The 27240-nt window shown below is 27.9% G+C and overlaps 1 protein-coding gene across 9 annotated transcripts in view; it reads right to left on the reverse strand.

Moving 5' to 3' along the window:
* The window catches only part of LOC107063695 (uncharacterized), a 128191-nt gene that overhangs the window by 38838 nt on the left and 62113 nt on the right, over window positions 1-27240 (reverse strand). For all 9 annotated transcript variants that reach the window (XM_089173019.1, XM_015315679.2, XM_089173023.1 and 6 more), the window contains one exon: window positions 26898-27229. In XM_089173019.1, coding sequence (XP_089029145.1) covers window positions 26898-27229 — 332 coding nt within the window. The remainder of the gene's footprint in view (window positions 1-26897; window positions 27230-27240) is intronic.

Below are 27240 nucleotides of genomic sequence, written 5' to 3' on the forward strand. Positions count from 1 at the left end.
AAGAAGAAGAAAAATAAAAAGAAGAAGAAGAATGAAGATATAGGTTGTTGAAATTAGGTAAGTAAGTAGGATGAGTGGGTGGATGGTTGGTAGATGGGTTGGTCGTTTTGCTTGGTCGATCGTTAATTACCCATCAGTCATTAGTGTTAATTACTCCAAGCTCCCTTTATTAGATCTCCAACATTCTCTTAGAAGGAGAGTAAGAAAGTCCTATCGGTCCGAGTAATCGTTCGATTCCATTACGAAATGACTCGTGAGAGTGCAAGAGAGACAGAGAGAGAAAGAGAAAAGAGAGAGAGAGAGAGAGAGAGAGAGAGAAATCTTCAAAGATAAGAGGAAAAGAAAATAATAAGTTTTCTAAAGTAACGACAAAGATGGAATGAAAATGTTGAAATACTTTTTTTATTTTTTCTCTTTTTCCCTGTGTGTGTGTGTGTGTGTGTCTCTCTCTCTCTCTTTTTCTCGTGAAAAGAAGAAGAAAATTTTCGAACGCTTTTCTTCTCGAGATCGTTTTGTCAGATAATGGATATCCCATTTGCTGAAAAATAATATGTAACTTTAAGAAGATCATTTAATTAAGATTTCTTTTTTTTTTCTTTTTCCCTTTTCTTTTATCTTTTTCTTATCTTGCTCTTCAAAAAAAGAAGGAGTTTGCAAAAAGATTTGATAACAAGTCAAACGTTAATAAAAAAGCAATTCGTTTTTTCTGTTTCCCTTTCGTTATCTATGTCTTCTATGGTGGTAAATCGAGAAAAGATATATGGAAATTTAATCATCTCCTTTTTCGGGATCGTTCGTCTCAGCAAGCAAGCAAGCAAGCCAGTAGAAAGGCAGGAATGCAGGAAGGAAAGTAAGTAGGAAAGCAGTGAAATGCAATCACGAAGAAAGAAAACACGAAGGAGTGAGTGAGAGAGAAAGAGATAAGAAACGTAGGGAAAAGGTTGGATGACAAATGTAATTTTTCTCGAGACAAGGAATAGTAGTTGAACTTGTGGAGAGTGTAGCAAAGATATGACAATATTTTCCATGTTCAACTAAGGTATACCACCTTTTCATTGCATTCACGTGCTCAGGATAAAAGATAGAGATAAAGATAGAGATAAAGTTAGAGATGGAGAGAGAGAGAGAGAGAGAGAGAGAGAGAGAGAGAGAGAGAGAGAGTAATCAAAAAAGAAAAGTTACTAAAAAAAAAAACCGACAAAGATAGAACAATATAAAGAAGAGAAATATTTTTTTCCACAATTTCTGACAGATGAAAATATTAAAAGCCATCAAGAAAAATATTGCATGGATGATGATATCAAGAAATGCTTGCTTTCGAATCTTTTTTTCTTTTTTTTCTCTTTTGGTCGTTATACATAATATAAATGTATTCACGCGTGAAATATTTTTCACTAATATTAATTTCTGAATATAATAATATTATAATATAATATAAAATAATTTAAAATAAAATATTTTTCAAATATAATAATATTATAATATAATATTATAATAATTTATAATAAAAAATTTGTGCATTAATTTATATTATATTTAATAATTTAAAATAAAATATTTGTATTTATTTATATTATATATTTAATAATTAAAATAAAATATTTTTTCCAAATATAATAATATTACGATATAATATTAAAATAATTTAAAATAAAATATTTTTCGAATATAATAATATTATAATATAATATTAAAATAATATAAAATAATAAATAATAATAATTTTTTTTTATTTTTCCAATGCTGGAAAATAACTACATCACAAGGAAAGGAGAAAATGTTATCTGTTTTGTTATTTTTTTTTTTTTTTTAAATACTACGAATTCATTCAATTAATTTTGTTAATTTATCAAATTTGATTTGCCGCGGTGAAAAAAATATTTATATTGTAATTACCTTTAAAACAATGAATTGAAAAATAATTGATTGTTTGTTTTTCACTAAAATGAGAAAAATAATATTTTTATTTGTACAAGATTTTTAAGAATATATCGCAGTATATTATTGTTATATTTAAAAGAAATTAATATAAAAATTACTCTCTAAATTATATTATTATAATATTATTGTATTTTTTTTATATAAAATTTGATATTTATTTATTAATTATTTTTTTTCCAATAATTTGTATTAAAAAAATCAAATCAGGATGAAACTTTTTTCGATATGTTTTTTCTTTTCTTTTTTTTTTTTCAAAATATTGCTGAAAATCGAGCAAAATTATTTGACAAAATGAATATATCCTATTACGTGTATATATAGAAATGATCTAATCGTTCATGATTGGTATAAAACACGTACGTGTACGTAAGTTGTACGTGATATTATTGAACAAATATATCTTTCTTTACCAACGAGACTTCTTTTTTGTTTTTATTTTTTGACCAACCTTAGGGGAGTATTTTTCTAACAAAATTCCGTATGAAGAAAAATCACGATGGAACCTTTGGGATGTTGTCGAGATATCGAGTTATATTCGATTGAATGCAAGTTACGAGATAAAGTTTTACCGTAATGTTCATCTTTATCTTTTTCTTTTCCTTGACTTTTTACATCTGGAACTATAAACCTCTCTTTCTCCCACACCCTTCCCATTCCCTTCTCTCTATTCCGTCACAGTTTCCTCCTTCCTTTCTTTTCTATATGTAAAATTGTATCTATGACTGGAATAAGGAGTTTGCGATAGTACAGACAGTGAACTTTTGGTGTGATTGTATTACTTGTGGTTTGAAATTGACTCATTTAATATAATGGAATTTAAACAATGTTGGAAAATAACTAGATCACGAGGAAAGAAAAAAATATTATCTTTTTTTTTTTTTTTTAATACTACGTTAATTTATCAAATGTATCAAATATTATTGTAAATTTTTTCAAATTTGATTTACCATTTCAAATTTTTTCAAATTAATAATTAATTACTTATTTTTCAATTAAATTTTAATTAAAAGAATATTTATTTTGCAATTAATTCTAAAACCATGAATTGAAAAATTATTGATTGTTTTTTTTTTACTCTAAAACGAGAAAAATAATATTTTAATTTTTACAAAGTTGTTAAAAATAAACCGTAACAAAGTTGTTGTATTTAAACAAGTATAAAATTACTCTAAATTATTAGATTTCTTAAAAAATGCAACATTTTCAATATTCAAGTTGGTAGGATGCACTACCCCAATAATAAACCAAACAAACAATAATCATATATTAAAATATAATAATATACGTTGATTTAAATTATTCAAAATTTGTAATAAAATTGAATATAACAGACATTTATCATTTTAACATCAAAGAAAATAAATCGATTTAACTATCCATTAAAATAAAATTAATAAAATCCTCGTATACATTTTTACTATACTTATTTCTTATAATATTACTAACATTATATTATAATATAATGTTATTACGCACATATAAGTATAATATTCTACTTCTGTTAAAGTTTCGAATCTCGTCAAAGTTATAGGAGGAACCTCGAAGATACATAGATACCCTATTCTATGTACATAGTTATATACGTTTAACCGATACAAGTTGGCTACGATACGTCGTCGTTGTCCCTAATCGTCCGGATAATGGAATCTCTCCTATAGAATTCCGTTTCTCCTTCCGAAATAGCTCTACGCGTTAATGCACTCGATAACCAGTTCCAAGAACCGAACTACATTGCGTTTATTATTATATTCTACTTTACTAGACTACGAAAAGTATTCCAAAATCTTCAAGTACTTTCTACAAAGGAAATTCTAATCTGTGTATTTGATTAAACGTCCATTTATATAAAAATAAAAAGAATTTATATAAGAATAAAAAGAATTTATATAATAAAATATATAAAATAAAATATATACACAATAAAATATATAAAAATTAATATATTTATATAATAAAATATATAAAATAAAATATATACACAATAAAATATATAAAAATTAATATATTTATATAATAAAATATATAAAATAAAATATATATAATAAAAAATATATAAAAATTAATATGTTTACATAAAAATTTAATTAAATGTCTATTTATATATTTGTTTATATATATAAAAATATAAATTTCGTTTGTTCCTAACCTCCAATCTCCAGAAATACTTTATCGATTGTTTTGAAATTTTAACACAATTTTGCATTCGCATACACGTATGTTTTTATTACATTAATTTATTTATAAACTAATTAATTAATTAAAAAAAAAACACAAAAAAACAGGTAAGTCCAGCACCATCTGTTGGCCATAGATTTCAGTAACTGCGCGGAACATTTGAATATAACCTAACCTTTATTTATACGACAACGTCATATTGTGGCTCAGTCAGCTTTTTTAATATTCATATTCAATTTTTATTTCCATTTAAATAAATATTTACTAATATTTAATTTTGTATTACATTGTGTTAAAATTGAGTTTAGTTATTTTGTGATGTATTTTAAAGAGATAAGGGGGCAAGATAGGTTATCTTCTACAGTGAAAATGCCGTATAAATGTCTTCACGTCTAGGGAAAGATTGAGGTTCCCTCGCAGGGCTGGGAAGACGGAAATCGAGTTCGTCTCGGAGGAGGGAGGTGTAACATTTTAGAAACTTATTCTTTATCTTTTTTTTTCTTTTCTATTTAATCAGACTGAGCCACAGCAACGCGTGACGGGGCACACCTAGTATATATATACATATTATAATATATATATATATATATATATATATATATATATATATATATATATATATATATATGTAAGTATATATAGAGGGTATTACAAAAAATTCATTCAATATTTACATGGTATATAGGATACACTGTACTGATGTAAGTAAAAAAGTTTTGGTAAATATAGGTGGAAAAGTCAACTATTTCTGAGATATAAGCATTTTCTTTTGCTAGTATCATGATTGACTTACTTGCTTTCATCGAATGTGATGATAACTGTAGTGTTTTTCAACAGCGTTCTAAATGTTCTTATTCAAGTGCCAAAAGTAATTCATTGAGAATCAGCGGTCAGTTGTAGATCAATGATTGTAGATATTACACAGTTATAAAGTATTATAAAAATATTAGCGAAAGAAATATGGAATTTTAGAAGAAGCTCGCAACTGTATAAAAAGAAGATGCCAAGTGTATATAGAAATGGAAGGTGGACATGTGGAAAATCTTCTGTAAATATCGAAAATTTAGTAATAAGTCAATAATGATAATAACAAACAAAAATGTTTAAATATCTGAAACGGTTGAGTTTCGACCTATGTTTAGGCAATATAAACTTTTTTATTCAGTACAATGTATCCTATATACCATATAAATGTTGAATGATTTTTTTTAAACACCTTGTATATAACTCTTGTATAATAATTATTCTAATATAAGTAGAATGCATTAGAGCAGTGATTCCCAAAGTGGGCGCCACCGCTTCTAGGTGGGTGCTGCAGCGATTCAGGGGGGCGGTGATGGCCACAGGTGCATTTGGAGGGGAGGGGGTGATGAATAACTGTAAGGGGGCTAATTTACACTTTCCTTTACTATATTTTACGAAAAAGGTAGAAACATTAATACATATATATTTCCTGCTAATTGCTATTAAAATTAAAAAAAAATTAATTTCCAGGGGGTGCTAAGTAATATTTTTCCTGGAAAGGGGACGGTAGAACAAAAGTTTTGAAACCACTGCATTAGAATATTAAAATAATGATTAATTAATCGATGGAAATGTCTATTATTGTCTAAAAGCTCGGAGTATGTGATCGGAGAACCGTCCTCCTTGAAATTCACCTTCAGACTGAGTCATTGTCCTCTCTATCAACATTCTTTACTAAATATTGTTTATATAACTTTCCGAACGTTACGCATGTGTACAGCGATAATAATATTCATAATAAAGAAAATTTAGGATTATAACGTTCTAATTTTAGCTTTTTTTTAATTCTAATGTAATTATTTTATCGCTGTTGCGCAATAATGACTTCGAGGATAAAATTTTCCAGTAATGTAAGTAGAGTGCATTAGACTATTAAAATAATTATTAATATAATCAAAAGGAATGATTATTGTTACCTACGCAACATATACACATATGGAACGTTTGGAAAGTCATATAATCAACATTTAATAGAAGTATTTTCATAGAGGACAATGACACAGTCTGAAGTAGAACTTCAAAGAGGAAAGTACATAGATCGTATATTCCGTGTTTTCAGGTAACAATAGATGTTTATTTTGATTAATTAACAATTATTACTTAACTCTCAAAACAATTATTATTTAATACTCCAATGCATTCTTCTTATATTAGAATAGTTATTATACACGAGTTATATACAAGGTGTTAAAAAAAGAACACACATTATTTATATGTTGTATAGGATACACTGCACTGAGTAAAAAAGTTTAGTAAACATGGTTTTGTTTTAGTAAACAAAAAGTCAACCATTTCTTACTCATATACACATATATATGTACTTATTGCTATGCAATTGTATTTTCAACAAAATCCTAATGTCTATATATATACGGTTGTTGATATGTAATTGTCTATACAGCAAAATAAATTCTAATATTATACTTGTGGTTATGGTTAAGTACGTGTGTATTTGTACGTATAAAAGAAAAGAAAAATATTCCTATACGTGCGTATGAGATTATTGATGTATAGTTATTGGTGTGTTTAATAAAAGAAATTCTAATATGTATGTGTGGTTATTGCTGGATAGGGGTTTATTGGGATTTGTTGAAGTGTATTTGAGTGTACTGGGGTGTGTGTTCAAGAATTGACTTAGTCTCTTTCTTTCTTTTATTCTTTCATTCCTTTTAACCTCTTTTACCTCTTTTCTACTTCCCTTGTTTACTCTTTCTCAGTCGATCGATTGTTTCGAGAATATTAAAAAGTTTTTTTTTTTTAATATTCTTTTGCAAACCACTACACGTTTACATCGTATACTTGGTATCTAACTGTAAGTGTGTTGTACTTTTAAAATATATATATATAGGTATATGTGAATTTGTGGATTTGTAATTAAGTATGTTATACTATACATAGACATATGTATATGTATTTGTGTGTTGGTGTGTGTGTTTAAGTACTTGGCACGAAAAAACACGTGGAATCCTTTATTCACTGCTTTTACTAGGGGCACAACAAAAAGCAAGGATCGAATACACGTATCCTCTTGGGTGTTTTGTGGTCGAAGCTTTTTTAACGACTAAAATAAACGATTCATCGAAGAAGAATAAAGAGAGAGAGAGAGAGAAAAGAGAGAGAGAAAGAGAGTGTACTCTCTTTTCCTATCTCTTTTTACTTTCTTCTTTTTTTCCTTTTAGTTTTTCTTCCCTTCTTTGATTTTCTTTACTATTAAACTTCTATGTACCATTCGCACACACCAACTAAACACATTTTCCTTTTTATATTACATCGCTTTACTTTAATCGATCGAACAAACTAACTTGATTAATGATAGTAAGATATTTTACGATATTATCGTGATAATAAAACGAAAAACGTAATCTCAATCCTTGATAATATAATTATATTATAGGATATTAAAAACTTTTTTTAATTTTTAGCTTACAATATTAATTTTTATATCCGCTTAATATTGGCGTAAAACAATCAAAATTATTAACTTTAACGAAACTACTCTAGTAGCACAAAATATTGAAAAATATTGAATACATGTGTATTTAATATTAAAAAGACATTAAATCTCTTTTTAATATTTCAATATTTTGTGCTACTAGGATATAATTTTTGTATTCTTGTTAAAATAATAAAATATTCTACCAATTAAGAATAATTAAAAAATAAAAAATAATTAAAAAAACGTTTTCTTTTTGTTGTTGTCAAATCGGAGAATTTAAGAAATAAATTGTTTACAAACGTTTTAATAAATGTTAGGAAATAATCAGGAATGTGTTTTATTTCTGTCACGTAAACGTAAATGTATAGGTATACATGTACTATATATATATATATATATATAACAATTGGAATCTATTCGACAAAGGAGAGACAAAATTTAATTAACGAACGTTCCTTCTGATCCTTATGATCCTTTACACTCTCGTTGATCTCCCTGATGATGAGAGCTCCTGCATCCTTGCTTTGAGGAGGAAAACTAGACGAACGGCTAGTTAAATATCTACCCATAAAGTTAACACAAATGTCATCGTATAAACGTGAAATTGAAATAGAAACAAAAACGAAAGAGACTGGGGAGGGAGAGGAAAGGCGGGGGGGGGGGTGATACAACAGAAGATGAAAGGGAAGAGAAATATTTGATAATAAAATACTCTCTCTCTCTCTATCTCTTGCTCTCGTAAACTTGAACGAGAGAAAAAGTAAAAAAAAGGGGACAAACGAAACAAAAATTTTCATCAAATAACTACTACTATTACTACTACGAGTATTTACGCACGTATGTATATGTGTGTGTGTGTACGAGCGCGTGTTTATAAAGGGTGAGCCAGAATTTTGTAGACTAACCTACGATACACATTTTTTAAATTGATTTCATTCTTTTTTTTTCTCTTGATACTATTTTGGCTAATTTTTGGTTCAAATTGTTAAATTGTAAGTTTTTTTAAAGGGAAAGGGGGGGGGGAAGAAAAAGAATAACTGTATTGCCTAAAAAATTCTTGGATTCGTTCAATATTTATGAACATTTAAATAATTTTAAAAATTATTAACATCGAAACATTTAGGTTAATATTTATTTGTTTCTTCGTGTTATTTTTTTTTAAATGAATAATCAAACTGCATTTGAAAATTGTAATTGGAACAAGTTAATAATTGATTTTGGAAAATTACGTTTGAAAATTGTTAGCCGACCCAGTAGGTATGTATTATATATATATCTAATATTATGCTACCTATTGTTCTTTGTTCTCTTCTTATGAAACCTTCCAATTTCAACAAATGTTGTTACTTTTCCCCTTTTCTCTTTTCTCTAGCAATAGCAACTATAAAACAGAAGGAATATAGGAGAGAATGTGGTTTACTTTAGAATGCATACGATGCACCAAACATATAATATAATAATATATGTATATATACATATATTATACATATATCGGAATAGCAAAGTAACCTTTTTCCAGTGGTTCACGATTATTAAACAAAAGTAAACAATATCTAATATAAAATAAGTTTTACCCAATTTTGTCGATATTTGAACCAAAACTTACTTCAACCTCAATTATATTTTCATGTTTTCGTTTTTTATTCAATCATTTCTCTTTACTATTTATGATTAGTTATATTCTACAGTTAACCCTGAAAAGACAAATTGGATTAGAGTTCAACCGAGCAATTCAAGGTATGTGAGGAATTTCTAGATGCTAAGTGTAGGGGTATTTGAGGTTAACGGGGGTTTGCGAAGAAGAGGGAGAGGGGTGGAAATAAATCCATTCATCTTCTCTAGAAATCCTTCGAATAACAAACCCAATGCATTTCTCTCGCTCTCCCTCTTTCTGTTTATCTTTATATACAAAATTTAATCGAATTAAATTTACTCTAATTAATGGGGGGACAAGGGGGTAATTTTTTCAAATTCTAAATATTTTCTAAACAATTATATAAATAAAAAAAAAATACAAAAAAGAAACGCAAGCCACGTGGATTAATAGGAAATACCCCCTCACCCCATACTTATGTATAAAATAAATAAGGAGAAAAACCCTTAGAATTTTCGTTTGCTTTCACTCGTAGTAGAGTTACATAGACGCGTTAAAAGTTTTCCAAATGTCAGCCAGAAAACTTTGTGATCACTCTGACGGTAGATTGCTTTTTCAATGCTTTTTGAACACAGATGTGGTGGCGATAACATATATGTTGTTAGAATGTAGTAGTTATGAGAGTGATAGAGGGTGGTGGTGGTGAAAGAGGGTAGGAATATGGGGTTTGGAATAGGGGATGAGTAGCAAAGATAAACGATGGAATGGGAGTATATCATCGCGAGGTTATTCCCGTGAAAACTGTCGGGGGTGAAAAGGGAAAAGAGTGGGGGAAATATAGAGGGTAGGTTGGTTCCGAACGGATTCGTTTGGAAAAACCAATTAAATAACCTCTCGTCACCGCTAGCGATTTCATTTGAACTTGGTACTCCAAATTCGTCGTGGTTTTTCTATGTTTGTCTCTGGGTATATATGTCCCATTGGTTTTCCTTTCTTTTAGATAGAGAAAGGGAAAGAGAGACAAAAAGAAAGAAAATGCATCTCGTTATTTTATTGCTCCCTTTTTCTTTCCTCTTCTCTTTTTATTCTTTTTTTTTTTTGGAGGAGGAAGGTTTTTTAAATGTAATAAATTATTCAACGAATCCTTAATTTAAAACACATTTTTCAAGGATAATTTTCAATATAGGTTTGCTTTTTTTTCACATTTTTCTTTGGTATTACACATTTTTTTTTATTTTTTTTTTTCTAAATTTTTTTTTCTTCCTTGTTTTTTGTTCTATTTTTTTTCTCTATGTGATCAAGGTAAAACGTTTTCCAGTGTCGCGACTTTGGAAACGTCTTGAATGATTTAATAGCGTTGAAAGTTAGTTTAGAAACCGACATGGCTGCCAGTAAGAAAAACCAACAAAACGATCTCTCAATTTTTTAAGTCTCCTAGTCCTAGGATGTAAATAGTTCAAGCTTTGATAAAAGTTAAATTAACACGTCCACACAGACACTCATACACACATATATATATATATAAAGATAAATATAATACAAAGATATATATATAGGATACTTATACGTTTTATCATGGTATAAACTCAAGCTCGTATTTCGGTTCCGAAAATGTTGAGAATTTACTTCGTCCTAGTTTTAACGCAAGAGGTGAGATAACATTACGAGTCACTCGACTTATGTATAGAAAAAGAGAGTGAGAGAGAGAGAGAGAGAGAGAGAGAGAGAGAGAGAGAGAGAGAAGGAGAAACGAGAAAGGAAAAGGGGTGGAAAAAGGAAAGGAAGTGAAGAAGTACTATGCCGGGGTTTAGGTGTTCACTTTTCATGTTTTGTAAGCACCCGCATGTTTGTATGAGTGTATATGTGTGTGTTTATGAATATATAGAAAGCGTGCTAAGTGAACAGTTTACATTTGTATTTACGTACTTCTACGTAAAGGAGGAATATTACTCGCGGAAAACGTGGTTTTTCCTATTTTACCCTTTCCTGCTTCCCTTCCTCCTCCTTCCCCCTCTTCTCTATACATGTTTTACTTCATACATAAATACATGCATACAAAACTTTCAGGAGTACATGGATGACTGCAATATACTGGGTGCTACGACTGATGAAACGCATATTAATTATTTTCTTTGTTTTTCTTTTTTTTTTTTTTTAATGATATGGAAAATGTTTTGGGACATACTATTTGATTGGTGGTAAAAGAAAAAGAAAATCAGGAGATATATACTTATCATAGGGGAAAAAAATAATTTTCATCCTAAGGGTCAATGTGTTTTATGGATTTTTTGTTAATCCTATCTTGTATGACCGTGTATTTGTTTTTCTTCTATCGTGTAATGACGTGTAATGTAAGTGAAAAAATATATTTATAGTATATTTGGGAAAACAATTTGACTTGTACGATTGAGACACCCTGTATGAGAGAACATTTATTTTTCATTAAAACTCGGAACGGTTAAGAAAGATGTTAATAAAGGAAACATGAGGAAAAATTTGCACGTTCTTTCATTTTTATTTAATATTCAGTACTGATTTTTTTTTTTAATTCTAACGAATTTCATCATTTAAGAAAAATAAAATTGAATTATTTTTTAAAATTATTTATAATGATTCAATATGGTTAATGATAATTGATAATACGTTTGAAAATTGAAAATTGTATTATATTCAAGATTAATAAAAAGATTTTATTAAATATTAATAGAAATATTTGAATAACGTATAAAGTAATGATGTTTTTTTAGAATGTCTGTTAAATTTTTTGTAAAATTGTGATAAGTTAAAATGAGAAAGGAGGATTTTAATGAGATTATTTAAAATTATATTAAAAACGTTTTATTAAACTTTAATACAAATTATTCGAATTATGATCCAAGTATCGTTATCATTTTTTTAACTTTAATAATTGAGAGAATAAAACGAAAAAAAAGAAAGATTACAAAATTAATTATATTTTATATATTATATTTTATTTTATAATATATAATATTTATTAATATATAATATAATATAATATTTAATAAAATTATATTTTATTTTTAATTATATTCTCCTTTAATTGAACGGATTTTAATAATTATCACAATGTTACTGTTATTTCGTTTTTGTTACCAACGGTATCGTTGGATAAATCATAAAATTTTCTTTCAAAAATTATTCATTATCTTTCTCTCCGAATTTATTTAACCTTTTTCTATTTTAGTATGATTTTATTTCATTATATTACTACACATAAAGTAATAATAAATAAAAGTGCATTCATTCGTGTTATTAATTTTCTTGATTTTCTCATTATTTTTAATTTTCTTTTCATTCCACCTATTTCCTTTTTCGTTCTTTCTTTTTTTGTTCTATTTCCTTCTTTTCAAATTGTACGATTTGCACCTTGCCATAGAGAGAAATATATGCTCAACTCTCTTCATTCCTAAAAAGGGTAGAAATAAGAAAGTACGGAAAAGAAAGAAGACTGAAAGAAGACGAATAGAAAAAAAGAATAGAAAAAATAGAAGAAAAAGAAAAAGAAAATAAATATTCACGTATCATGTATGTATATATTTCATACGTTGTTCTTCATATCTCTGAGAAAAACGAGAATGGACACATATATATATATTCTTCTCTCTTTCTCTCTCTTTTTTTTATATCCTTTCTTTTTCCTTTAGTATTATATCTTTCCTTGTCAGCATTTCGTTGTAACATATTACGGCTATCATTGAAGAAAATTCTTTCTTTCTTTTTCTTTTGTAAAAAGTTTCCTTTCTTTTGTAGCTTTCACATAGAACTTGTTAAAAATTTAAATAGGCTGGCAATCAAAATTCTAGGCAAGAAGAATGCAAATTGGATAATATATTGCACCATATTATCAATTTATGAAAAATTCATTTTTTATTCAATTAGTGTCGGTGCGAGCAGATGGATTGTTAAATATAAAAAATAGGTTTACTGCGTAAAAGATTATAATACGATCTCTTTGAAACGAGATAACTATATATATATATATATATAATATAATGTTAAATCACAAAAGCTTTTACTATTCTTTGTAATTTTTTTTTAAATACTTTGCATTTTATTTAATTACACATTTATTTGCACTATTACGTTACGTTAAAAATTTTAGAGTCAATAAGTATTGCATAAATTTATCAATATTTAATTATTAAAGTGATAATTATTAAATGAAATTTATTTTAATTGACACTTTTTACCATTTTTAATGTTATTTAATGTTATTAATTATAATATATATGAGCCGTCTATTTTGAAAGTGGCCTATCTTCATTTTCTCAACAAAATCGAGTTAGCTACCGTAATAGTTAAATTTTTACATGATCTTTTCATTCTCAAGCAATTTGTTACAAATATATTTAAAATCATGAAGATATTGTAACAAAAAAATTGGTTGATCAACAGAATGATGAAAAGTTTATTTTGAAAGTGGCTAATCTCCATTCGTCATTTATTATTTTCCGGTTGCACCTGGTTATTGTACAACTTTATGTTATGTATCAATAAAGCATTTGAAGTTGCTTATATTCCGAGTAAATATAATAATACTTTATTGTAAATAAAATGAGACAAAAAGATTTTGTAGTAACAAAATTATTAGCAGATGCAATTTTGAAAAGGGTAAAGAATTCTGATGAAGAATCAATAAACTGATTAAGAATATGTTGGATACGTTTTGTCAGAAATGTACCGTATCAAATTTTCTATAAGACATCAATGAATGAAAATGAAAATTTGAAAGTCCTGAATTTATTACCACGTCGGGGTAGACCAAAAAAGTTCGAAAATATTGTATTTACACCACTATATAAAATATCAGACAAATTACAACAACAAAATTCAAGGACATAATTGACCTATTACGATATGAGCCGTTCAGTGAACACATCGATTAATTCCACTTTTTGAAAAATTTTACATTTAAGTGTCAAAGCACTTAGTATAGTCATAACTTTTTATATTTATAATAACTTTCCTGAATAATAAAGATAAACATCACTAAACGGCAAAATTTTTTTGGCCATTGAAAGGAATTTAAAGAACAGTATACATTATTTCATCGCATTGCTAAAGTTTTTTTTTTATGGAGATAATCGATGTGTGCACTGAACGGCTCATATATATCACGGGAACATCATGATTTCTTCAAATCCCTTTCACACGCACAAAATGTAGATGAGTAGTAAATTGTTTTGTAGGTTATATTTGTAATTTTGTACGTTATGTAGTAAAAAAGTGTTTTGAATCGTATAAAATCTGTTTCTGAAGTGTTTTAAAGATATGCAAAATAAATTGAGTGTTGTTTTTTCAATTTGAAGCATCTTAAATAATGTTGAATGGAGTTGGGTCCCTTAGAAATTTATAACAAATCAAATTGTTGATATTGACTAATGACTTAACTCCATTCGTGATTAGAAAACGCATTCGAACATAAATGGAGGCAAGCCACTTTCAAAATAGGCGGCCCATATATTCTTTCCAACAGTCTCCCTCTGCCGTCTCTTTCGCAGAACCTCTCATCCTCACCCTCTTTATTATCACATTCCTTCCTCCTCCTATCCTCCCTCTCTTTCTTCTCCATCTTCCTCTCCATTTAGGCGGCCCATATATATAATTTCATTTGTTTTTAACATTATTAATGTTATTTATTGTTATTTAATATTATTTTAATTAAAACTTTTTAGAACAATTTAAATATTTTTTTCTTTTTTTCATTTTAAAAAAGAATTTCTCTTTCGATAATAAATGTACTTATGATAATTTTACGAACAAAATTCATTTCCAAACGAATTCATAATACAATACCATTTAATCCACTTATTTTATTAAACTGATTAACCTATCCAGAGAGTAATAATTTCTAATCGTGAAAATAGCACACAAGAAAAAGTATTATAGTAATCTAATCTGTTATTAAATTGGTAGATTAGAAATACAATATTGAAATGGGAAAAGTAAGACCCTGGTATAGTCATCGAGATAGTCACATGAGTTTCTCTAGGAATAGACTAAAGCGTGAATACTCAAGTTTTCCATAGCAAAAAGAACAAGAAAGAAAGAGAGAAAGAAATAAAGATAGAGAGAAAGAGAAAGAGAATAACTGAGTTGCGGAAAGTTGGCCCGATAAAATGTAAAGCAATGGGTATGGGTGATACATGAAAATTGGATCCTTTTGGAAACAGCATGGAACGCACGATTCGTTTTTAGTCCTTAGAAAATATAATAGAAAAATATTTTTTTCTCATTTTTTATCGAACTATAAGAAAATTGAATTGATTCTCAATTGTTTCAACTGTTAGTTACGCAAAAAAGAGAAAAAAAGAAAATATGAAAAAGAAAAATAATTAATAAAAAAAAAAAAGAAAAAGAAAAATAAAGCAGCATTTTGTAACAACATTTGTATGAATAAATTAATTAAATCAAAATTTAATTACTTAAATATTATAAATATTATATAATAATTAAATTACATATTATATATAATTATAATATATAATATATTAAATAAAATAATTATATTAGCATAAAATTAATTAAATTAATTTAATTGATCGTTCTTTTGTTTTTAAACGTTCAATAAAAAAAACAATCAAACGAACGTATAAATAAATATGCATTTACATGTATACATTCGAATTATATTTAATAATAAATTATTTATTAGATTATATTTAAATCGTACAAAGTTTTATTATAAAAAAAAAGAAAATAAGACTATTTTCGACTTGGTACTTCAAAAAGATTTGTTTTTTTCTATTTTATTTTTCTACTGAAGGTCTCTCCTGAATATTATTACGTTGTTGTTCTTTAAACGCTCTTTTAATTATTAAACGTTTCGTGTTGTACGTTTGTTTGTTCGTTTTTTGTTTGTTCTGTTGGTTTGTTCATTCTGCGTATTTTTTTCAAATTAGAAAAAAACAAAGTGTAAGGAAAAAAGAGACATAAAGGAATAAAATTACTCTAGAATGTATAATATTATATCACGTATAATGCTTCATATTATATTATACTTTCTCCATTTTTTATGTTTACTTTTTTCTTCAATTTTTTTTTTGCTTTGAATGAAAGTTAGTCTTAGGCTCGTAAAATAACTGCTCCACGTGAAAGGATTAATGAAGGAGCTGTGTTATCGGTCTACTTATAACGTTGCTTGCTCTAAATTTATTTTTACAAAAAATTAAAACCTATTATTTTCTTTCATTTTTCTAAAATTATACGAAAAGGATTTCTTCTAGATGGCAACACACGTTAACTCTAAACGCTTTACACACATAATATTTTCTAGTACGATATTTATAAGTCGATATTTTATTTTCTTTTAATTTAGGTATAATTTTCTTTTCAAATTAAAAATAATCAGAGCGAATGTAATAATCGTTGTAAATTATTCATACGTTATTTATTAGATTTCATATGTTTTAATTATTTTTTTTTTTTGTTATGAACTTGTGATTTATTTTTAATCTTTCTATTATAGTTAAATGAAAAATATTTCTATAAAAATTTGTATGCAATCGTAAAATGATAAAGAAATATAATTTCTGCGTAAATCTTCGATCGAATGATACGTAAAAATTTATTTTGCACTGCGGTAACCCATAGATTAATAATAATTCGTTGTTTGAATTATATTATAATAAAAAGAAAGAGTCCAAAAAAGAATAGAAAATAGAGTAACGAAATAAATTTCTACGTTAAAATTCGTAAAGAAAAATACATACACACACGTATATATAATATATTTATATTACTTATTTATTTATTTATTTATATTATATATATATATATATATATATATATATATATATATATATATATATATATATATATATATTAAATATATGTTTATATATGCGTATATAAATTTGAAAAAACAAAATCAAAAAATTGTGAAAAGTTTAAAATAATTTTACTAAGAACGCATCGAAGATTAGAATAAAAATTAAAAATTAAAAAAAAAAAATTAATATTACGGAATATATTTTGCGTGGAACTCATTCGTCGATGTGTCGCCCTTCAAAGGAATTTTGTTCTTCCTTCTTCTTCTTCTTCTCCTTCTTCATCTTTTTCCACTTTTTATAGGAAAATATGTAAAAGAAAGAGTCCGCTACCGCCTCTCCCACCATCTCTTCCTTAAGTTTAAAAAGTCTTCGTCTAGACGTAAAGTCGAAGACCAAATGCACCCCCCCCCCCACCCACCATCTTTCTCGTCCTTCTTGACGTCGTTATCGTCCTTTCAAGAAAAATGCCAAAGAAGTATACAACTCTTTTGCCACAGCGATCGTTAAAACTTTTTCGTATCGACGTGGAAGATGTAAAGTGAATTTAACAAAAACTCCCCTATACCCCTTCTTATTGTACGGTACACTTGTTGCATTCTTTTTTGTTAAAGAAAGGTTAGTGGGAGCTGTGTGTGTAGAAAGGTAAAAGGACGAATAATAGAAAAAAAAGTAAAAGAAAAAGAAATATTTTTAATATTCAAAGCGTCAACGTTTTTGGGAGTACAAATTTTCTATGAAAAAATATTCTCCAGGATTATTTTTTTTTCCGAATTTTACACGTTCAAATTTATTTTCTTTTTATTACGTTACAGTCCTGAAAATGAAATTATTATTTGTAATTTCGAATAATAATATATCCTTTAGTTTTATTAAATTTTATACGAAACAAAACCAAAATACTTTTCATGTATTAGATCGTCTGATAAGTTTTTTTTTTTGTAATTTTACACGTAGTAAAATTAGTAAAAAATTACTAAAAAAAATTACTAAAAAATAGTAATTTTATTTTTAATTTTATACTTATTTTTTTGTTAGTAATTGTTGAGTAATATACACTATAGAAAAAGGTAATATAGATCAGAATCAATATTATTTACTAAAATAACATAAAATAAAAAATATTATTCATGCAATATTGTATAACTTATCACCAAGAAAACGTAAGAAATTTTCGGGACGATCTAATATAATTTTGTACGATTCAAATTTTTATATAGAAATTAAAATCTTTTGCTTTTTTTTTTTTCTATTACGGTTGTAATTTTATAATTTCGCGTAAATATGTTATTTTTATATATTTTGTGTCATGCATTTTAATTAATAATTTTCATATGTCTTTAAAATTAAATTAAAATTAATTTATAATTTATAATTATTTTCTTCCGATTAAAAATTTAATCGTGAAAAATGAGATGAATTATATTAAATATATTATATTATATATATAAATATAATATTTCAGTCAATCTTAATTTCATTTAATTCCCATTGGAATAGCAAGATTGAAAAAGGGTGGATGATACTCGAAGGTCAGTTCTTAATTGGAAAAGTGATAGGTCGGGGTTGAGTGTTTTTGTTAAAATCGCGAAACACTTGGCAGTCGCTAACTTTTTCTAGAATTATTTCATTAATCAGTTCTTTCTTATTTTTTTCTCCTTTACGTAATATTTCTTGACATAGCTTTTGTCGATGACATAGTCGTCCTCGTCCTCGTCCTCGTCCTCGTCCTCGTCGTAAGGATTTGCCATTTTCCGTGCTCGATAAAATTTTATAAAGCCGTTTTGTGCATGAAGTCTTTCTAGGACGTTTAACGTGACTGAGTCTTTATTGATTTTTATCTACTACTTCTATTAAATTTTCTCTCTCTCTCTCTCTCTCTTTCTCTATTTCTCTATTTCTCTATTTTCCTTTTTCTTTCTTCAACACAAGTCGAGTTCCATCAAGCCAATTATTGAGAAATGCCTGAGGATATTTGAGTTAAGTAAATAATTCTTTAATAATTACATTCCGATGCATAGATTTTATATACACGTATAAATAAAATTAAAAAATAAATAAAATAAATAAGTAAATAAATGAATAAATATTATATAATTTCATTTTAACTAAATTGAAATTTATTTGATCGTATAATATTTCACACTTATTCATTATACTGTTCGAAGCTCTTACTTGGTAAAACATTATTAAATAGTAAGAGTCAGACGCTTATATATGATCAGACGTTTTGAAGTAGTAAGAGTCGGACGGTGCTTGTATATGGTCAGACGTTTTAAAGTAGTAAGAGTCAGACGGCGCTTGTATATGATCAGACATTTTCAAAGTAGTACAAGTCAGTTTCTTATAAATGGACAGATATTAATAAAAGAAAACAATTATATTAATAATTGATAGAAACAAAGAAATAAGAAAGAATATTATAAAAAATTAAAAAATTAGATAAACAATTAAAATATAATTAAAATAATGAACGAATTTAAATGGTAATAAAAAAGAAATTAAAAAAAAAAATAGTATAAAATCGTATGAAACGTGATATGCAAGATGTATAATACGTGTAAATGTTTAAAAAAATAAAAAAATATTTTTGTGACACGACCATACGAGTAAGTATAAAAGAAACATATAAAAGTACAATCAGGTTGCTCGTTTGTCCATTCGTTCTCGCGTAAGCTCTTCTTTCGTTATGCTACCATATCGAGTGGAAAAATTCTATGAAACGGATACGCGTATAACAAACGTCCGTGTTTCTAGCTAGTTCACGTTCTCTCGCCACCAATCTTTTCCGAAAGTGTAAGAGATAGAAAGAGAGGCAGTGAGAGAGAGAGAGAGAGAGAGAGAGAGAGAGAGAGAAAGAGAAAGAGAGAGTTTCAAGCTCACAAGAGTTAAATTCGTCCGAGCGTATGAACGAAATCGTGCACGAATCTACACACACACAAAAGCACACACATACAGATAATTTATTTTTCTCCAAGATTCTTCATTTCCAAATAACCGTAGGACAAATCATGTCGACCAATTTTTACGGGAAACTAACGCGTTCAAACTAAATTAACCCTTATCGGTCACGTGGGAAGTGACTTACAAATAATAATAAAAATATGTTATTAATAATGAAATAATTAATAATTTCATATATTATTAGGTGTACCGGAAAGTTCTGTCCGTTTTTAGAATAAAATGAAATAATACATTTTTCATACCTTGAATAAACTTTATTGAATAATATAATTGCCATCATTATTTTTGACTTTCTACCAGCGTGATGGAAATTTTGATATCCCATTTTTAAAAAATGCCTTATTTCTAGAGGCGAAAAATTAAACCAATGTTTGTCTGAACGGATAGAATTTTCAGGTATATATTATTATAATAATTATGTATACATATAATATATAATATAATAATTTAATAATTGTTATATTCAACAAGATAGAAAATTTATTTGTTTTATTTTTTACTCTTTATATTATCAAAATAATAATATAATTATTATTATTTCAATAATCTGAATGGTCTGTGCATCGTAAAAATATATTTTATATAAATACGTAATAGTAATCCTTCCAAAGAATTAATATTTTCTAATAAATGGTACATTTCATGTGAAGCGGACAACGAAAAAAATGTGAGGTCGTGGATTTTGTTCATAATTAGCTTGATTGTACTTCTATAGGACCTCAATAATTGTACATCATTATTTTTTTTTATTTTACCTTAATTACCAATTTATGGGGCTTCAAAGAATTGACAAAATATGAGGAGTAGATTTTTCGAATACTATTAAAAGAGTTAATCTAATGGATTAAATAAGAAATAAATCGTGTTTATTAGAGAATATAAATTAATTTTCTTGGAAGTAAATAAAAATTTGAAAATGAACTTTTTTTCGTTTAGTAAACCGGAAGTTAAAATTAAAAATGTGAATTTATTAAACTTCGCATATTTTAATTTTTTTTTTATTTTTACCTTAAAAAATAGCTTGTAGTATAGAAATATTATGCAAAAAAAATTATAATGGTATTTCGATTCGTTTAGAAGATATGAACTAAACAATACGAAGATTCCGTATGGCGCGCAGTACTGTATATATATATATATCTTTTTAATATTATTATCTATAAGTTTAACGACTAAAGTTGTTAAATAGCGAGAATAATTACTGGCGTAAGACTTTTTCTTATTTAAAATTAGAGTATAACATTTTTAAAATCACTTAACAACTTTTTAACCCAACTTTGGGAACTTTTGATCCAACTTTCGTTGTTATTCATTTATATAATATGATCGATGAATAATTTTACTAATTAGACATCTTTTTTTTTCTTCTTTTCTTTTAAATATTTTTCATTGTTTTAAATTATTAAAATATCATACTTTGGAAATATAGTGATCGAAAAAAAAATATCGATACGCGAACTTTATCACACATTTTTTGAATAACTTTCCAAACGAGGATGGAAACTTTGAAAAACGCGAAGAAAGATAATAAAAGATAAGATATTATATTTTTAAGATAAACAACAACAAAATAAAAGAAGAAGAATACAAACTTTCTCTTATACTCATCGATATAATAACAATCCTAACATATTTTGCCAAGATAAAGGTAACGTGCTCTACGAAGGGTTAAATTAAATTCCTAAATCCATGAGAAACTTTCTCAATTCTACCAACTGTTGTTGTCTTTATTGTTACTGCGAGATTTCTACACAAGTGGGATAGAAAAGTTAGAGATATTTTTTATTTTTGTAAGCCTGTGGTTAAAACGCAAATAACAAGAACAAATTGAGAAAGGATAATCATTTGGAAAAAAAACAAAAAACAAAAATTAACCAAAATATAAAGTCAAAAATTACATTCAATTTTTTATCCCATTGATTGGAAATTATTTCTCAATTTATTCATTAAATTTAAAGATTAATAAATAAATTCATAAGAGATAAAAAACACAATATCTGCAAATTATTCCAATCGATTATCGATCGTCAGGCTTTTTTTATTGATGATTCTCACAAATTGTAAGTTTTAAGTTATTTCGGTAAATATGCAACAAAATTGTTTAACCCTTTGGGTACATTTGACGAGCGAGACTCGTCATCTATATAAATATTTCTATTTCGTTTTTATTTATATATTTAATTTATATCTTTTAATTGAAATGTTGTTGCAAAAAATATATATTTATATGTCACCAATATAAATATATTCCAAATAAAATGTATTAATTTTACCTATATTAATCTATATAGTAAGAAATTGATATAAAAATTTTCAGATAAAATTCAGTACTCAAGGGATTAATATTATAGAATAATTTATTATTTATAAGAAATGATTTATTTTTCTTTTTTTTGAATGATTAAGGTAAAGACACCAGTGGTCGACCGGTTAAAAGAAATTTTTATCTTAAATAGTGGTAACTTCTTGCATTTTTATTAAATAGTAGATCTTGATGCGTGAAGATATACTTTGTACTTCGAATGTCATATAGCAAAGGATATTTTTCGAAAAAAGTTATGGTACACGAAAATAATAAACTTTAATGGAAAGTCAATCACTGTACCTGTAGTTGACTATTTTTGAGACTGGAGAAACCAGTAATTGACAATTTTTTCGTTAATAGTTGACCATATATACTAGAACCAAAAACAATAAAAGTAATCATTTCAATATCGTTTATTTACATCAATTAGAAGAAATAACAACTAAAAGGTCAAATACAAATGAATAGAAGTTAATTTCTGAAAGTTAACACGTTCAGTGCCACGTACATGTACCACCGGTGGTACACGTTAAACTTGTTCTTTAGGCCATGTGTACCACCGGTGGTACACTTACCATTAGTCAAATTTTTTTAATGCGCTGAAAATATATGTTTATAACAAATTTAATTCGGTTAAAAAATATTTCTATTAAAATATTAATGCATTATACAAAATGCAGTATAGAACAAAGCACACAAGTTTGTTTAATTGTTATTATTTATAATAATTAATAATTACATGTAATAGTTGATTTTGTTAAAGCAAAATTAAGTGGACTGAATGACAAGTTAGGTAAAAAGGGCTTGGCACGGAACGCGTTAATGAAAAATAAAGTTAACTATAATTCCATATCGAATCTAATTCAAGTATAAAAAAAATATTTCGCGTTTTGCTCGTTTTGATAGGCTCATTAATATGAAAAAGTATATTTTCCCATTTGTAATGTAATACGTCAGGAGTTTCTGACCATTTCCACAATCGCCCATGTTTTTTCACAGAAGATTTTTTTTTTAATTTTTTTTTATTTTTTTTTATTTTTTTGAAAGTACATACATTTACATCTGACTGTATATTAGGTCAACAAGCAAATGTGCTGAAGTATATTTCACAGAAGATGCCATCACTTTAGTGTCAATAATAGAAAGGATTTTTCCAGGAAAATATTCACTTTCATATAAAAATATTACATGTTCATTAACATCTTTTTGAACACTAAGCCATTTATTTTTATCCATTACTTCTCTTCTTCCCAATGTATATTAACTTCTAGAAAACATCAAATAATACGACTCGGTAGTTGAACCCTCGATTAATTAAGTTTTTGATATTGGAATGCGAAAAACAATGTGTTTAATGAATAAGAAATTTAATGGCAATTAAAATAGTGAAAATTTTTGGCATTAACACTTTAATGACCGCACGTCTACGCATAACGTCTCCAGGGATCGGTAATATTTTTGAAAAATTAATTTAAAAACTTTATTAAATTCACGAAAAAATTAACATAAAAAAAACAACAACAAGTTAACAACAAATTTAATTTTATTTAATTTTAAATATATAAAAAGTTATAAATAAATAACGGCCAATAATTGTTGTTCCGACAATAACACACATGTTGTGTGAGCGGCCATTAAAGTGTTAAAAGTCAAAAGCTAAGAAATTACTTATCTTTAACTACTCATATCTTCTTTTAACAAAAGCGTTAAGGAAGTTACAGTATGAAGGAATACGACTGTCGTTACTGATATTAATCGTTCGTAGTTACAATAAACAATCGTATCCAAGCAAACGTATAATAGCATTGCATTGGTAAATAACGTAACCCATCTACCGCATTTGTTTCGAAAGGCCAATACTTAATGAAAGCTTATTTTTCACGTTTTAGTGAAAAATGGTCAATTTCTGGCACATGGTCGACGACTGGTGCCTTCACCTTACTACAAATATATGAAATTATTAATTATTTAATTACATTAATAAAATAATTTTATTTGTAAGTCACTTCCCACATGATATACAACCCATAAGGGTTAATTCTAAAAATTGATGATTTATCATCCCTACCTTTTCATCGAATTAAATAAAAAAAAAAAAAGAAAACTAATCCTATTTATAAAATAAAAAAAAACCACGATATACGTATTATTATTCCTATCAATAATTTGTACGAATTAATTATCCTATTACCCTGTACCACAAAATGAATGAATGCACAAATATTTTATTTTAAACTAATTAAAAAGTTATTACAATGTAATACGCAAGTAATAAACGAAAGTATACAAAATTCTACAGTATTTCAAAAGTCTTGCAAAAAGTTTTACCCAAGTAGGAAGAAATAGGGCATCAAAGAAAAGGAGATGGGAGGGGGTTAGTGGGTGGTGGTGGTGGTAGTGGTAGTAAAGTTAGTAGAAATGCTGTTTTGCTTGTAGGTACTCAGAAAGGATGGAAGAAACGAAACCACTGCCCATCTTTCTCCTATCCTTCCATCCATCCATCCACCCATTCCCTTTCCCTTTTTCTTTCTATCCCTTTTGTTATTTTCTCTGAAGGTAAGCTTTCGAGATGTTCCGTTTGAAACGTCCAGACTTTGAGCAGAGTTTGAAGGTAGAAGATATAGGTGAACGTTAACTCTAGAAGAAGACCTCGTCATTTTCAACCAAACGAAGAACTGAAAAGAGGAAGATTCTCTTACTTTCCTCGATCCTTGCCCAATATAGCCGAGTAAAAGATGAAAAGCGTTACCAACCACGGAGTCGCGAAAAAAAGAGTGGGGTGGGGTGAGGTGGTCAGGGGAGAGAAGGAAAAGGAAAAAAGAAATATATTATAAATGAATGAAAGTAAGGAAGAAAAGCAAGAAAAACAAAAATAATTAAGAAAAACAAATGAAAAGGTAAAAGAGTAATGAAAGATATTCAACTTGATCAAGGATTATGTTCATTTTACTAAAAAAAGAAAAAAAAGAAGGTCCGAAAGAAACAAGAAGAAAGAAAGAAAGAAGAAGAAGAAAAAGAAAATGTTCTCTAACTCAAAGCTTCGAATAGGACGATGAGGACAGTAAAAAGGATTGTCAAAGTAGATGATGAGAGAGAGAGAAAGAGAAAGAAAGGAATGGGTGGTAAGATAAGGCAAAGTAAAGTAAGGTTAGGTAAGGTAAGGTAAGGTAAGGTAAAGTAAAGTAAGGTAAGGTAAGGTAGGGTAGGGTAGGGTAGGGTAGGGTAGGGTAGGGTAGGGTAACGTGGTTGGTAAGGTAGGTTCCATCAAAGAAACGGAAAACTGATTCAAAATCTTGTTAAACTTTGTACTTCGATCCGTGCCTTCTTACTTTTTTTCTCTCCTCGTTTGCGCATCTTACCCGAGAGTTTGAGATGGTGCCAAAGACTTTGAAGAAAATAATGCAACGAAGATGGAAGTACACGGGATAGACAGATAGATAGATATATAGATAGAGAAATAAATAGAATGAGAGAGAAAGAGATAAAGAGAGAGAGAGAAGTTGTTTATCTTAGTGAGTGAGAACGTATCTCAAGAGAATAAGGGATGTAGGTAAGTACTTACATATGCATACAAAGAACAAATACCTCTAACGTTTGGGGGATATGGGTTCGAGTATAAGTATATGAGGTATAAGGAAGGGTGTGGTGGTGGTAGTGGGGAAGGGATTAGGGAGTTGGGGGATGAAATGGTAAGAAGAGGGGTTTGCATCTGGGTGTTGTTCGTTTGGAAGAGAAAATAGAAAAGGAACAAAGATGGAGTACGAAATGTACAACGAATGTGTACCTAATGCACACATATATATATATAAGTGATTCTGACTGTAGAAGAGAAAGTTTAAAAGACATATTGAAGATAAAAAAGAAAGTAAAAAAAAAGAAAAAGAAAGAAATAAAAAAGAAGAAGAAATTGGGGAGAGATATCGTCGAATACGTGAGAGAAATAAAGAAAGAGAAAGAGATAGAGAAAGAAGGTTTTTTTTGTGCTACGAATATAGCATTTTGAAAAATGAACTTTTCAAATATCTCCATCTGTCTGGTTTGTCTTGTCTGTATCTTTGTGTATATGAGTGTGTTCTCTTTGAACTGTTATAACAATAAATAACAAAAACGAAAAAATAAAAAAAAGAAATAAAAATAAAAAGAGAGAAAGGATAAAGGGAAATACACGTACTCGTGAATTTACTAACGTTTCCATTTAGAAACGGTACACAGGATAGACGAGAAAGAGAGAGAGAGAGAGAGAGAAGAGTGGGTTTTATGGAAGAAGAAAAGTTCGATGTTAAAATGTATGTTTCTTTAGCGAAATATTTCATCGTTATCCTTGAAATTGATAGATATATGATAGGAAAAAGGGGGGGGGCAAGAAGCTTGGTAATTCCAGTAAATCGTTTGGTCTGTGTTACGTGATGGTATAGGGAATAAAAGGGATAAAAGAAGGAGAAAGAAAGGAAAGAAAAAAAAAGAAAAGGGAACAAGTTGGAATGAAAAAGAGGAGGTTGGGAAGAGAAAAGAGAGAGAGACAGAAAGATAGTAAGAAAAAAGGGGTTATAAAGGGGTTGGAAGGATCTCGTTGGTCGATAATTGTGGAGTGTAGTCAAGTATACATACATATATATATATGTCTGCGTTTGTGTATGTGAGTGTGCGTTATATTTGTCGTAATCTTACCACTCCGTCGCCAAGATTGTGAACAACGCAGGGTAGCAAAGCTGTGGAACCGGATTGCGCAGAGATCGTCGTTGAGTTCTCGGTAGCAAAGGTCATTGGTAGGGTGGGATGTAACTCGTCGTCCAATGGTCTAAGCATCGTCGTAGTAGTCGTCGTAGTAGTTGGACTCCTCGTTCTCGTTGGATTCGTCGTAGTTGTCGTTGCCGTTGACGTTCCCCTTGCCGTAGTCGTAGTAGTCGTCGTAGTAGTTGTCGTAGTTGGACTCGTAGACGAATCCAAAGTGTTCACGTTGCCAGAGACTATCTCGGCTGTAACCGTGCTCGTGTGGTACTCTGAAAAATAG

This window comes from Polistes dominula, unplaced genomic scaffold (assembly GCF_049000335.1).
Source record: "Polistes dominula isolate Pdom_NZ unplaced genomic scaffold, Pdom_raw_medaka contig_22, whole genome shotgun sequence".
Taxonomy (NCBI): Eukaryota; Metazoa; Arthropoda; class Insecta; order Hymenoptera; family Vespidae; genus Polistes; species Polistes dominula.